At 38.8% G+C, this 12025-nt stretch overlaps 1 protein-coding gene across 1 annotated transcript; it reads left to right on the top strand.

The window, feature by feature from the left end:
- The first annotated feature begins 892 nt into the window (after window positions 1-892).
- tmem38a (transmembrane protein 38A) lies at window positions 893-9398 on the top strand. The gene is made up of 6 exons (XM_079350035.1): window positions 893-1590; window positions 5719-5875; window positions 6502-6686; window positions 7874-7961; window positions 8443-8560; window positions 8712-9398. The coding sequence occupies exons 1-6, from the start codon at window positions 1467-1469 to the stop codon at window positions 8910-8912; spliced, it is 873 nt and encodes a 290-aa protein (XP_079206161.1). The 5' UTR covers window positions 893-1466; the 3' UTR covers window positions 8913-9398.
- The last annotated feature ends 2627 nt before the right edge of the window (window positions 9399-12025 follow it).

Raw genomic sequence — 12025 nt, forward strand, 5'->3', positions numbered from 1 at the left:
GCATGAAGGTTGTTGTCATGTTGCCTTTGAGGAAAAATGAAGGTAAATATTGCTTGAGCAGATATTTTTATTGTATGTCATTTCCAAACATGCTATCTCCATGGAAGTTTGGCAGAGGAAAGATATCTTAGGTTAATTAAGTCTATTTTGTAAGCATTATATTACCTTTGTCAACCAAATGAAATTATTGAGTTAAATCATCCAGGCTTTCTTTATGCCTTGTGACCAGACGATAGCTGCTGAATTCAAAAGCAGAAAAAAGGCGCAAAAATAACAGGAAGGGCTCGTCAAATAAAAACTGGCTAATTCTATTGAATTGGATTCATTAAAAATTATTTTAATTTAGAAACACAACGATTATATTTAATGCAACCAAAATAAGCAGATACTTTCTCAAACATTTTCGTTTGAAAGTTACTTAAATAATTGCCACAAAATCAAGGACACATTTATGTTGAATACATTTGATCAGATATATTAATGTAAATGACTACAGAATCATTTATTACAGAGTATGCTTGATGAGACGTAGTACAGTCTCTTTCCAGTAGGTAGCGCAACAAGAAGAATTGTGTTATGGTAGATGTGACCTGACCTGGACTGTCATCGTTCACGTAAAATTTAAAGAATGAACTGCAGATATAAGCATTTACTTTTTTGTTTACCAGAATTGGATGAGCCCAGCAATATTTAGCCTGCTGCAAACCATTTAATTATAGAACAGATGACGATTTAAGGAAACATTTTTAAAATGTACTTTGGTGCCCTCTGGTGGTGGCAGATGTCGTTGCTCTGATTATTCTCAAACTCGAAAGGGAATTTCAGGCTATACATCCAATAAATTAAAATGACGATAAATGGCGCTGCTGTTTATACGCAGGCTTCATGGCTGGTGGAGCCTCACTGTGACTTAACAGAAGAGGCTACTGCATTATGCTGGGGAGTGTGAATAACCGATGGTAGCGCTGTCCTAATGTTAGCGAGCTGTTTGTTTGGGATTAGAGCCGATCATCTGACTGCGAGGCAGGTTTGATACAGGATGTGACTGCTGTGGATGTTTCGTATCAGATGACAAATCTCTTTTACATAAAGCATGGGCAATATGTTAGATTTGCAGCGTCTGCAGACTAAAATCGAGCCTCAAAGAGCGTTTTGTTGAATAATAATGACTTCGACGTGGAGCACAAGAGGACAATCCCTTTTTGTTTTTTTGACATTTCAGGCAGCTGACATGTTTGACCCCCTGTCGCGGAGCAGCTGGCACAGAGCGCAGATGAGGATGATGATGCTGCTGAGACTGTAGAGATGAGTGATATTAATAGGAGGGTTTGAGTGTCACACAGTCTTTCACTGTTGAGACCGGGGGGCTTTGGCGGAGAGTCGGTGGACTGGGCTCGGGGGGCTTTTGCATCAAGACTGCGCAGTTGGAATAAAAACAGAGATTTGTTGTTTACCAGACGGTCATCATGGACGTGCTGGCAGTTCTTAATTTGGGCGATTTTGCCCAAATTTTCTCCAAATTGGGAATGTTTCCTGTATTTGATCTCGCGTATTACATCGTGTCCATCCTCTACCTCAAGTACGAGCCAGGTCAGTGCACATGAGACTTTTTTATTTGCTTAAAATGAGCGTTGTACTTTATGGAAATGATGAGCTTTGATGTTTGTTGAGGTCGACATTCAACAGACAAAATGCTATACTTCATTCAACACAAAGAGAGAAAAAACAAGAACAAACAAATAGCCTACTAACATGGGAGTTCACAACTTTACTCATTGAAAACGTATTAAAAGGTCAAAGTTGCCTGTCGCATGAAGTTCATCTTCTGTGTTATATCCCTATACGGACTTTCTATTGCTGTAATCTGTGTCCTTATAAAGCATGAAGTGTTACATAAAGGAAGCAGGAGCACTTGCAGCTCTGCTTGCTTGGTGTGACAGACTCTGATGCTGCAGTAGTCTAACCTTTACACTCTGGAAATCACTGAACTGGATTAAACCACTCAGCTTTGGGTAAAGCCTGATATTTTCCAAGATCGGACTCCTTTTGAGAGCTCGAAGAGGGTGAAACTTGAGAGAAAGCCTTTGCATACCAGCGACTTAGGCAATAAATAGAAGATCCTGAAATAGACAGTGTCAGTGGGCCTCTGAAGCCCCTCTGCTGCACACTTTTCGGCTGCAGTTGAGTGTGTTACCTTGACTGTTAGATGTGAAATAAGCTTAGAGTGACTTTATATTGTTCCTAGGAGTATGTAGCGTTTTGAGATAACTCCAACCCAAAGAAAAGTTTACTCGGGCACAAGAGTTAAGTCATTGCAGTGGAGCACCCAACAACATCTAAAGCTCATCACAACATGTAAAATGTCCGAATCTCTTTTACAGCTTTAATGGAGCCTGAAATGCCCATCAAATACAAACTACATGTGCTGTTTATTTGGAAAACTAAACTTCCATGTTGCTCCACTTTCTTGCTGAGGAGATCGATGGGGCCTATATGTCGCTAGACACTCATTTTAGAATGAGCTACACACTTACATGATTTGATATGTTCTCTTATTGCCCACAAAGTTATGATTGTCATTTTTACAACTAATCTATCTCCACTTGTTTTTGAATAATGACTGTATGAAGTTCACAGTAATACACTGCTTTATGGGATGTCACTTGAGTCAGCATCAGTTGTCGGAGACCTCAAATTTGACTGAAGCAAGACAGAAGTGAATTGACGAGATTGAGATTAGCCCCAACTACTATAAAACCTTTTGACAAAATCGCTCATGATTTAGTTGCATTGTGGGTGGTGAAGGCACACATTTTTGAAAAGTTTATTATGTATCTCTGGTTCTGCTGCAACATTTAATAGGATAACAAAACAGAAAACAAAAACAGTTATTTAATCCCAAAAATTTTATCAAAGTTGTCTCATACCAGTTTGAAATTTTGCTTACATGAATGAGCACATCCATATAATTATACACATGACCAATCCTGAGTTTTAAATCATCAGGGGTGTCAAACTCCAGTCCTGGAGGGACGGCTTCCTCAGACTGTTAGATGTCTCCCCAGCTGAATCCAATGAGTGACTCGTTATCAGGCTTCTGCAGAGCTTAATGACAACACATTGTTTTAAAGCAGGTGTGTTAGAGCAGGGAGACGTCTAAAAGTCACCTGTGATCTAAAGGGTTTTAGGATTTTAAACACTTTAATGTTTTGATGGGAAAACCTTCTTTCAAAACAATTGTTGTATGATCTATAAAATGAGCAGGAACAGGAAAGTCAGTAAACATGTTAAATAAACATCTTTCAGGTTTACTTTAGTATTATATCTGACTTCAGGCTCAGTGTTACATAAGGCTACCAAAGATGACTTCATGACTGTAACTACAAACCTATCATCATATCAGTGGATATTTTACAGTCAAATGTCTCCTGCAGCCAACATTTGCAAGATCATTGTATTCACCTTTCCCTGTGTCTGAGTGGAGAGTCTTAGTTTGCAGTCCATGTTAGAGGAGAACATGAATGAGTATTTGGGGGTCGACATGGGTGGGGAAGGTGAGACAAGTGTTGGGGTTAAAGGTTAAGGCGGGCCTTACAGTTGAAAAGCAGGAGAAGCAGTCAAGCAGAATATATTTAGCGGGCGACATTTCTCAGGATCAGATTGCTTACAAACTGAGCAGCAGCCACCATGACACCCTCACCCACCTGTTGTTGGAGATTTGTGCGGCGAAATAGACGGATTCTGTTCACGTCTTGATTTACTGAAAGTCTCCACCAGGGCTGTTCAGTCTTTAACCAGTTTTTGCATAAAATATAAAAAGTTGGCTTTGACTGGGGGTTTCTACGATTGTATTTTGGAATAACATATCTTGTTTCAGAAATTAAGTCCTTGATTGTACATGTGCTTTAAGCAAACCACTGAAGACTGTTAAGATTGGCCTACCAGTTATGTACAGCACAAGTATAAACTATAAGGGTTCCTTGTTTCTGACTTTTGCCTTTAGCTACAGTGTGGCTAACTTAGACAACATCTGGATGAAGATAAAGTTAGCTAGGTAGTGCAACAATTCAATGAAACCAGTGCCTTTGCTTTGTTCTTGGTTTCCTTTACATCATAGAAAAAGATGACTCCCCTTATTGTGTAACCAGCCCTTAAACCTGGTTAATAAGTATGATAACACTTACTTTCTGCAGGCTATACAACTTTCATCCAGTTTGTTATGTTGGCAAGTTAAGCATGTGCTTTATAATGTCTTAACTTTCCTTTGATGTGAGCAAGAAGTGTACAGTGAACTATCTGTCTTCGTTTCATAAAACCATTTCAATCAATAAATACTTTTTTTATCAGGCTTTGGATGCCATCGGATCTGAATAAACTTTTTGATAAACATCCTTTACATTCTGATGTATAACAGGCTGCTCATAAGCACAAGTACTCATAGTACGTGTGTGTAGACCTCTATAATTGTTTTGGTACAAAATATTACAACATGGGATACATGTTTTTATGTAAAATATATCATTATTATAACTATTTCAGATCAGTTTATGAATTACATGGACATGTACGTTCTGCTTGTAGACTCCCTCACTTGTTGAGTGGGTAAAGTGTCAGCTCATGCATCACATTAGAAGTCTTGAGTCAATATTAGGTTATGATAAAGAGGTGGATTATCAGGGCGGGAACTGAAATGGTGAACTGGGCGTGGATTAAGATACAGCGCGTAGACACATAAGAGATCCACTGATACTGTTTTTTAAGGTCACTGATAACAGTCTGGGTGGGCAGGAACTCAAATTTAAAAGAGAAAATGCATAAATCAATGATTCCTTTCAAACAGATTATTTTGTCTGTTTTTGTGAATAAATCAACTGGGAAGGGCTAAATGATTATGAAAAAGTGTTTAATCATCTTTTAAGGCAGAAAATACGTCATGAATATGTGAATCTTCAAAAGTTTTTCATAGCATTTAGCTTACTAAAGTCACAGAGAAGCATCAACACATTTTAAACTTCACCGAACTCCACCACAGCAGGCCTACTAACTTCACCTATAAACACACATGTTACAAATAATCTAACACACAGCTTTGCTTCTCTCCTTCCATTATGGTGCACGCTATTGAGACAGCCATTTTCCTCTGACAATACACTCAGGATGAAGAGCTCAAAATCTTGTACGCTAAGTCAAATAATATTTAGGTATTAGTTCATGACTTATTCTACATCTTTTTAGTCACAATACAAAGTAAAACTAAGTATTTAACCCCGATGCTAACTTTGTAAAAGCACTGAAGCACCAATTTAGCTAACATTGCTCAGTTACCAAGTAGGCTATCATGTATTAACTGGCCTTTTTTTAAGCTAATGTTATGTTAGTAATTCATTTAAGCAATCTTGATTTTACTTTGTAAAACTAATGTTAGACTCAACTAGTTCCTTGCTAATGGTTATGCTAAAGGTAATATTAAATTGGGTATTAGCGGGTGGTTGATACAAACATTAGCCCAGTTATCTAAATATTTAGGGGTTATTGTCCTTTCAGTTGCTGATGAATGTGGAAGAGAGGGATTTATACCAGAACAAACCCTGAGATCTTTACAGAAACATGTTAGCTTCTCATCCTCAGCATGATGTCAGAGTAAAACGTCTGCTGCATGATGTTGTCCATACCCCTCAGCTTCTCTCTCACCGCTGCTCCTCCTCTTCTGTGTTGCAGGCTCGGTGGAGGTTTCTCGCAGGAGTCCCGTGGCCTCCTGGCTCTGTGCCATGCTCTACTGCTTTGGCAGTTACATCCTGGCAGATATCATGCTTGGAAGCAGCCCCATCGACTATTTCCAACACAACAGTCACATCCTGCTGGCCTCGGCTGTGTGGTGAGAAAATCCTCTGCGCAAAGTTAGACATCACAGGGGAAAGGTTTACAAACAGTGGAGCAACTTCTCCTTGCTTCATTACTGCTTTTCATTAAAGGTGCACAATGTGAAATTTGAAAGCTGGAGAAGTGAAACAATTCTGTGCTATATTTTCTGAATTAAAAATAAAAACTTCATTTAAAAGGAAAAATGGGTCCCTGAAACACTGTTGAGAGCATGGAGCTAAATAGGTACCAGGAGAGTTATGGTTTCACTGTTGCACTGTTCCATCATTTTTCCTGTAGCATTTTATCTTCTTTGTTCCAGGTACCAAATGTTCCTCTGAGGACAGTTTGTTTATAAAGTTATAAACATAAACCAGATAATCTGTATATTTCTCAAACGTTCACATCTCTTTACCAAAACTAAATAGTGCACCTTTAAACTTGTAGGTGTTTCTATCAAGATATTAAAGAGATCAGCATCATCCCAGAACATATTTTCCCCAGCATATCACCAGCTGCTCTGCGGATTTGAAGAAACCATGCGGCCCAGTCACTTAACATGATATTTGCGACGTCATGACCAGCCACTCTAACTGCGATCTCTTATTCTCCACCATCTTTCTCTTTGTCATATAACCTCAGGTACCTCATCTTTTACTGCCCTCTGAACCTCTTTTATAAGTGTGTGGCTTTTCTGCCAGTCAAACTGGTGTTAGTTGCTCTGAAGGAAGTGGTCCGCACTCGTAAGATCGCAGCAGGTGTTCACCATGCCCACCACGCATACCATCACGGCTTCTTCATCATGGTCATCGTCGGATATGTCAAAGGTCAGTGTCTCGTCATGTTGCAGCAAGATTTTCCAATTCACTTTTGTAAATATGCAGTCACCTGTCACAGGGCTGGTGTTGTTGTGAATTCAATAAAATGTCACACAGATTTAGATTCATTATTTTTCTGAGGTTATATTTGATCATTTGTGCCACAACATTAAGTCCATTAGGTTTTTCAAATTTCACAACAACTCAAATTTGTAAAGTTGCTTGCCTGGTGCATACACCAAAATGTTGTCTGTCTTTGGTGTTTATATTGACCATTTTGTGCAGTCCACTGATAATGATGTTGGCAGCACTAATAGGTTGTATAAATTGGACACTCATTTCGAAACTACCTCGGTTCTTATAGTACAGTTTTTCTTCATTAAGCAGCTTTGATGCCCAAGCTAACCAAACCACACAACGAATATTATTCTATGTGAATATACCTGTTGCCTGCAATTAGTAGGGGCAATTGTAGAAATGCTCCTAAGTGTCATACTGGAGAGAAAGAAGGCTTGCAGGAGTTGTTGTTTACTCTCAAACACAATGACATATGAGTTACCATGGCAGAAAACAGTAAGACAAGAGTGTAAGAGATCACAGGTTCAGCTGTCTTTTTATACTTTCTGTTGATGTCTGTGCTTCTCTCTCTGGCAGCAGTTCTTTCTCTAGACAGCTGCATTCATTAAGTGACGACCTCAGGAAACTACATGTCCACATTTAAGCATGAATGAATGCTGCATTTTCATTGACACCGCATACCAGTGTGCACATGTGCTAGTCCCTCATGATAAAGTGAGACACTGCCAGTGTTTGCAGTTTGACAGTACCCAGGAAAGACCAAGTTATATGAGAATCACTCACTTTTATTAGAAGCATGTAAATGTTACAAAAATCAAAGGTATAAAATAAGACTTTCTTCAGTTAAGTTTGACTTATTTTGTTGTACTTTCAAACACAATGACAGATGACACAATGTTAATGATGACGCTAACTAAAATGCATCAAATGGCAACATGTATGTTCAATATTGTACATGGTCCCTTTGCAAATAAAAGGTTAAATAAAGAAATGAAGGAGCAAGCGTGGGAATGCATTTAGTCTTCTGAGACTTTGCAGGGTTATATGTTAAAATAATTCAGTCATTGGAGACACTTTTTGTCCTCATATTCTCCCTCTGTCTATTTTTATTCTTACAGGCTCTGGAGTGGCTCTCATTTCCAATTTTGAGCAGCTGTTGCGTGGTGTGTGGAGGCCTGACACCAACGAGATCCTCAATATGTCATTGTAAGTCTGTGTTTCCAGATAAAAAAACAACTCATCACTGCTGGCTTAAAGCATAATTATAACCCAGAGACAACACTCTTGATTTGAAGAGTTGTATCACTACAACTAGGTCACTTAAATTAACCCTGCTAGTTTTCTTTTCTGGGTTTGTTGAGGTTTCAAGACTTTGGCGCCCTCTTGTGGAAACAACACAAAAGCACTTTGGGAGGCCAATGCAGCTGTTTTACTATGCCACTGGTATTCTTTGAGCTGTTTTGTCTACAGGGGTTGCCAAAATCAACCAAACCAAAAGTTCTCCACAGGAGCTTTAATTTAATGATAATTTTAAAATGAATTTTCTTAACTTGTGTTTTGTTGAGACATATATTTGCAAGAAAAGAGGTAAATATTAGTTTATTGAAAAATGCTTTAAACAACACAATGACTTTATGAAAATAATTGAAATGTCATGCCTTTGTTATTTTAATGTTTCTCTCTGCAGCCCAACCAAAGCCAGTCTGTATGGAGCCATCCTCTTCACCCTGCAGGAGGCTCAGTATCTGCCCCTGTCCAAAAGCACCCTCATCCTCGTCTTCACCCTCTTCATGGCCACAAGCAAGGTGAGATCATCACTGCTGTGTAAATTGCTGCTGACAGTGTTACTTTTTGGATTTTTTTTAAATGTAACTATATGCTGTGTTGTATGTGGATGGTTTTAGATTAGTGAGAATGTTTACTTTTTACCAGAACATTCTCTTGTTTGGTCCTCAGGTGGTGATGACCGCCCGACACTCTCACGGCTCCCCCTTCACTCTCATTGAGTCCTGGATTTGCCACTTGCTGTTCGGCTCCCCTCTCGGTGGATCTGAGGAAGACCACCATCATGCTCCCGCCGCCCCATCATCACCTCTGAAGACCAAGGAGGAACTGAGCGAAGGTGCTCGTAAGAGGAAGGCAAAGAAAGCAGAGTAGGACACCGTGTTACAACAGTAAAACTGTATCTGACTCGGCCTCCACTTGATGGAACTTCCCACTCCTTTCCAGGAAGGGAACAGTTTGATGTTTTACAATTGAAACCCTTGCTATTAGAGCAAAATGGTGCTTTCTGCCTTTTACATAGCACAAGAACTCTGTAAATACCACGGCAATGATTCACACTTTTTACCAACCTGGATAATTTAAACCTATTTGTTTAAGTGTTTGTGAACATCTGCAGCTGTGCTCAGCACTGTGTGGTGGTCCATGTTGGTGTCACAGTGACCTCTGATCCACTTCAGTAGTTGTGTTTCCAGCACCAAACCTTATTTCCCCTTAGAAAGAGGGAGAAACCTTTTCCTAATTCAACCAACTCTCCATTAAAAATTCAAACTTGAATAAAAAAGCATATTGTAAAATAACATTGCTGCTTTTACACTGAGAAGAGGAAAACATGTCTTTCAATAAAATCAAAAGAAATAATGGTGTCTTTGTGGTTTTCGTTACTGATTGATTTATCAATAGTATAAAACACAGCAACATATCAACAGCTTTTGCTATAAGTAAAATAATTGTTCTGACTATAAATGTTCTACATATTAAGATAAACCATTAAACCAGTATATATAGTATATTAAGTGTCAAATAAACATGCTCTATACGTTTTATGAAAGATTAATTGCTAAACCTGATTGAGAAACGTTTCTTGACAAAGTTTATCTAAGCAGTATGAAGGAATTCAGGCTCAATATGTCACACACGACTCTTGTATTTAGGTCTTTTTACGAACATTGTTTTAAGGTAAATATTTCCAGCTCATTATTTTGTGGGGACCATTTCAATTTAATTTTGGTGCAGGTTAAAAGGGTTGAAGCGGATATTCACAACAGAACTACAACTTTTAAGTGTTGATCTGTGAATCTGCTCTGAGTCTGTCATACAAAGACTTCTTTTTTTTTCCCTCAAATTCAATATTAACAATAAGAACAAACTGCATAATGAATTGAGGCTTTCGTTTGTTTGGGTTGATGCACTTGTCATATTGCATTTTTAAAGGAACATTTTTTTCCACACTCTTGTTTGAAAGTGTAAAGCCTCCAGTGTGCGCAGTAGTGTTCCCATCTGCTGGTACTCTCACTCCTCTCCTGAGTTGGTGTCTAATGTTTCATGCCATGTACTTAGTTAAACCTCGACAATAAGTGGTAAAAGTAAAGGCGTATTTCACACTACCACTGGTGCTGAAGTACGTATACTCTGTCATAATAAACCCACTGTTACATAACTGTGAGGTTGTTTGGAGGTGGCAGGAAAGTACTCTGGTCAACCTGAGGTCATGTCCTAACAGACTGGTACGTTCCCTGCTGTGCTGACGATGTGTTGTAGAACAGGCCATAAAGCATCACTAATGAAGTTAGCAGGAGGTTGTTTCACTCGACCTTTGACCTGGACATTCCTCACAGCACCAGAGCAGCTCAGGGCGGTGTACGACCTGTTGGTTACATTTGTTGGAGCTAAAATACAGAAACCATCTCTACAGCTGCGGTCCGGCTGTTTACTGCAGGCAGATGTTTGATTCATCCCCTTTGATTTGATTTCATGTCTTAGACATGGCTTAACATATGAGAAAAACAGTTTATTCTCTCACATGACACTCCAAATAATATGTCACAAATAAAATATATCACATTAAAACATACATAAAGAAATTATACAGTAAATATGTAAAAGGACAAATATCTGTATTTTTACTGACAGTACCATGTTGATGCTTTTCAAGTGTTGAAACAGTATTTTGAATGACTCACTTCAGAGGCTGCAAAAAAGAGCAGCAACATGTAGTTTTAAACCATTGTTAACACTTAGAGTAGTTCATCATTGCTGCACTCTATCCGACTCATGATAGAAAGTTTTTAAAAAAAGAGGTTGCAGATGTGTTTTTCTTAACACATTCTCTTTCCTCTCGAAAATCTGGAGCCTGCGGCACAGTGCATCTCTACTGCTAACACGATGGTAATTGCTTGTTATGGCTAATGTAAAGTAAAACAAACTTTTGAACCATTACTAAATTATTCACTGATCTTAAAAAACGTTCACATCTGCCATAGAGACTAGGACTCCTGAATACTATATGACTTCCTCGCTTCTGTGGGCAAGGCAGCATGCAGGCAATTGCACAGAAAGAGCGATACACTCAGAAACAGAGACAGAGAGAGAAGGACAGAGAGAGAGAGAGAGAGAGAGAGAGAGAGAGAGAGAGGAGAGAGAGAGAGAGAGAGAGAGAGAGAGAGAGAGAGAGAGAGAGAGAGAGAGAGAGAGAGAGAGAGAGAGAGAGAGAGAGAGAGAGGAGGTGATGAGAGCTTATCAAAGTGATCAGGACCAACAACTCCCAAAACATTCAGTGTCAGGAATGTGACCAACATCTGTTGAATCCATTACCCCCTCACACACACACACACACACACACACACACACACACACAGATAGATGGACACATATGTGCAAACACACACACAAACTCAGTCTAATACATTTGTAATTATAAAGCAGTAAACAGGTTTTCGTTTTAAGATATGGAAGCCTTTTGAAAATCTTTTGAAATATATTTTTCTTTGTTAAAAGGTTAGAGGTTAAATACAAGCTGAGATAGGTTTATCTTGTGCAACGTGGGAGATAAATGTACGGACAATTAAATCATACTGCAGTAAAGTATAAAGATGATAATAACCAAGTAAAAAAACATTAAAATTGTTTCTTCTCATAAGCAAGCAGACAAGTGACCTTAAAGTAAATGTATCTAAACAAGCTTGAATTATGTTTTAAAAAAGTATTAGTGGAGGAACAAGACTACAAGTCAGCCAACTTCACAACTTAATGAAGCAAAAACCACCTGACAAAACCAACACTGACCATAAACCTTTTCTATTCCAAATCGAAGGCCCCAGTACAGTAATCCCAAAATGACTAAAATGACTGTGAGTTCAAATGCATCTATTAAAGGTGAGGCATTTATATATTATGCAAACTCCTTTTCCCATTTCTTAGAATTCCTAAAAATTTGTAGAGGAACTTTGGGGGAAAGGACAGGGATGTCAGCCAGGGCGGGGGAGGTG

This window comes from Symphodus melops (genome assembly GCF_947650265.1).
Source record: "Symphodus melops genome assembly, chromosome: 8".
In the NCBI taxonomy this organism is placed as follows: domain Eukaryota; kingdom Metazoa; phylum Chordata; class Actinopteri; order Labriformes; family Labridae; genus Symphodus; species Symphodus melops.

Bases quoted from the DNA above. Each gene is read 5' to 3' on its own strand.
- tmem38a (XM_079350035.1), top strand. From the start codon at position 1,467: ATGGACGTGCTGGCAGTTCTTAATTTGGGCGATTTTGCCCAAATTTTC. The intron at 6,687-7,873 runs GTCAGTGTCTCG...TTATTCTTACAG, and splicing joins CATCGTCGGATATGTCAAAG to GCTCTGGAGTGGCTCTCATT. The intron at 8,561-8,711 runs GTGAGATCATCA...TTTGGTCCTCAG, and splicing joins TCTTCATGGCCACAAGCAAG to GTGGTGATGACCGCCCGACA.